Source organism: Acanthisitta chloris, unplaced genomic scaffold (genome assembly GCF_000695815.1).
Source record: "Acanthisitta chloris isolate BGI_N310 unplaced genomic scaffold, ASM69581v1 scaffold2240, whole genome shotgun sequence".
NCBI lineage: Eukaryota > Metazoa > Chordata > Aves > Passeriformes > Acanthisittidae > Acanthisitta > Acanthisitta chloris.
In genome coordinates, this window is record NW_008650854.1 from 9,304 (window position 1) to 11,815 (window position 2,512).

At 60.9% G+C, this 2,512-nt stretch overlaps 1 protein-coding gene across 1 annotated transcript in view; it reads left to right on the forward strand.

The window, feature by feature from the left end:
- Positions 1 to 2,200, forward strand: part of SLC38A3 (solute carrier family 38, member 3) — a gene marked incomplete at its 3' end in the record, with an annotated part of 4,314 nt that extends 2,114 nt beyond the window's left edge. Inside the window, exons 8-13 of the mRNA XM_009070312.1 lie at positions 15 to 73; positions 518 to 691; positions 826 to 905; positions 1,512 to 1,612; positions 1,713 to 1,837; positions 2,056 to 2,200. Of these exons, the coding sequence (XP_009068560.1) occupies positions 15 to 73; positions 518 to 691; positions 826 to 905; positions 1,512 to 1,612; positions 1,713 to 1,837; positions 2,056 to 2,200 (684 nt within the window). The remainder of the gene's footprint in view (positions 1 to 14; positions 74 to 517; positions 692 to 825; positions 906 to 1,511; positions 1,613 to 1,712; positions 1,838 to 2,055) is intronic.
- Positions 2,201 to 2,512: the final 312 nt, after the last annotated feature.

The window sequence follows — 2,512 nt, forward strand, 5'->3', positions numbered from 1 at the left end:
TTCTCCCTCCCCAGGCTACCTTGGCTATGCCAGCGGCTTCTCCCTCAGCTGTATGGTCTTCTTCCTCATCTCGGTGAGCACCCACCAGCACGTGCTGGTGCCTTGGGGTGCCAAGCATCCCTCCTGCTGGGGCGTGTGGCTGGGCTGTATGCTGTGGGGACAGCAGGGACAGTGAGCGCTCGGGGCTGCGGAGACGCCGTGGCGGTGCTGTCAAGCTGCTGCGTTATTTTCGGCTGAAGGAACCGAGTGTTATGGAAAGGGAGAGGGAGAGGGTGCCGGGGGGGACAACTGCACATGTGGCCCCTCCACGTGCTGCTGCCTCACTCTGCCTTGCTGCCCACCCTCGCCGGGGCAGGCCGGGGGCGTAGATTGCCACAGGGCAGCGCCAGCATAAGGTGCCCCATAGATGGGTCCTGGCAGAGGCACTCTCCTGCCAGGCATGGTGCTGGCTTGGGCAGTGGGTGCTGGGTGGCGTGGCACCAAGAGCTGACCATCCCTATGTCCCTCCTGCCCCCAGGTCATCTACAAGAAGTTCCAGATCCCATGCCCACTCCCAGAGCAGGAGGGAAACCTCACGGACATCCTCAATGTGACTTCGGTCACCACTAGTGACTACCAGAATGGCTACACTGTCCTCCAGGCCCCTGAGCAGGACACCTGCAGCCCCAGTTTCTTCACCCTGAACTCACAGGTGAGGACCTGGGATGCAGCCTCTGAGGCTCTGGGTGAGCCCCCACCCTGTGCACCCCGTGAAGCTGAGTGGTCCTGGTGCTGGCAACACCCACCTCTTGGCCCCCAGCAGTCAGTTGCCCTCCTCTCATGCAGACGGCGTACACCATCCCCATCATGGCCTTCGCCTTTGTCTGCCACCCCGAGGTCCTGCCCATCTACACCGAGCTGAAGGAGTGAGTCCTGGGTGGGGGCACCCAACGGGGAGGGGTGGGCTTCGTCTGGCGCCCACCCAAAGGCAGTGCCGTCCATGTGTGGGACCTGCACCGGGGCATCATGGGGAGGTGGGTGATATGACCCTGGGTGGGTGGGTGGCTGGTGGGTGGGTGGTAGGACCTGGGATGGGTGATATCAGGCTCAGGAGGTGATATAACCTGGGGCAGATGAGTGTGTGGTGGGTGATATCACCCCTAGGAGACTGAGGATATAAACCAGAGTGGGCAGTGTCACTCCAGGAGGTGGGTTCCATGCCCCAGCATGGGTGGTGTGACCCAGGGTGAATGGGTGGTTGGTGATATCACCCCTGGTGGTTGGATGATGCAACTCGGGATGGGTGATGGGTTGTATGACCCCTGGGAGGTGGGTGTTATGGCCCAGGGTGGGTGGGTGTTTGGTTGGTTGGTGGTGGATGATGTGACCCACCATGCAGCCCAGGAAGTGGGACATAGCCCCTCTCTGCACAGCCCCCGTGCACCCCAGGGTGGCATTACCCCTCCTTGCTGGGGGGGTGCTCAGTGTCAGCGGATGCCATGGGACTGTGCTGAGCCTGCCATCTCCTGCAGCCCCTCCAAGAAGAAGATGCAGTGCATCTCCAACATCTCCATCATGGTCATGTACCTCATGTACTTCTTGGCTGCCCTCTTTGGCTACCTCACATTTTATGGTGAGCCCTGGGGGAGGGGACTGGGTGCCCTGGCAGCACACCTGTGCCGGGGGGTGGTGGTGCCAGGGCTCACCCAGTGACTCCCCAATGGTGTCCACAGGTCGCGTGGAGTCAGAGCTGCTGCACACGTACAACAAGGTGGACCCCTTTGATGTGCTTATCCTGTGTGTGCGGGTGGCTGTGCTAACAGCTGTCACACTCACTGTCCCCATTGTCCTCTTCCCGGTGAGTGGGCCTGCAGGGCTGACATGGGGCTTTGGCACCAGGCTTTGAGAGGGGAAACTGAGGCAGTGATGGGTTCAGGGATTGGAGAACAGGACATACAGGGTGTCAGGGACAGGGCTGGGGCAGGGGAAGGGGTAATGGGGACTGGTAGGTCTGCAGTGACAGGGAATGGGTCCTGGCTCCAAGGATGAAGTGTGACACCCTGTCCCCATCCCCAGGTGCGCCGGGCCATCCAGCAGATGCTGTTTCAAGGGAAAGACTTCAGCTGGATCCGCCACATCATCATTGCTGTGGTCCTGTTGACCTTCATCAACCTCCTGGTCATTTTTGCCCCTTCCATTCTCGGCATCTTTGGCTTGATTGGTGGGTGGCAGCCCCTGTCTTGTCTGGCATTTGGCTTTGACTGACCCCCCTGTGCCTCAGTTTCCCTTTCTCCCCCTGGCAAGGACCAGGTGGTATGTGGGGCATCCCCTGCCCAACCCCATCCTGGCAGGCTGGTTCTTGTGATGCAGTACCGGCACTTGCTCTTCCTCTGTATGTTTCTCTTGATCCCCCACAGCCAGGCTCCCCCTGCTCAGCACTCAGCTCGGTGCCAAGGCCCTGGCTGCGGGAGGGGTATGGGGACAGTGCCAGCACACTGCGTCCCTGGGTTCCTGGAAGGCTTTGCCAGGGCCG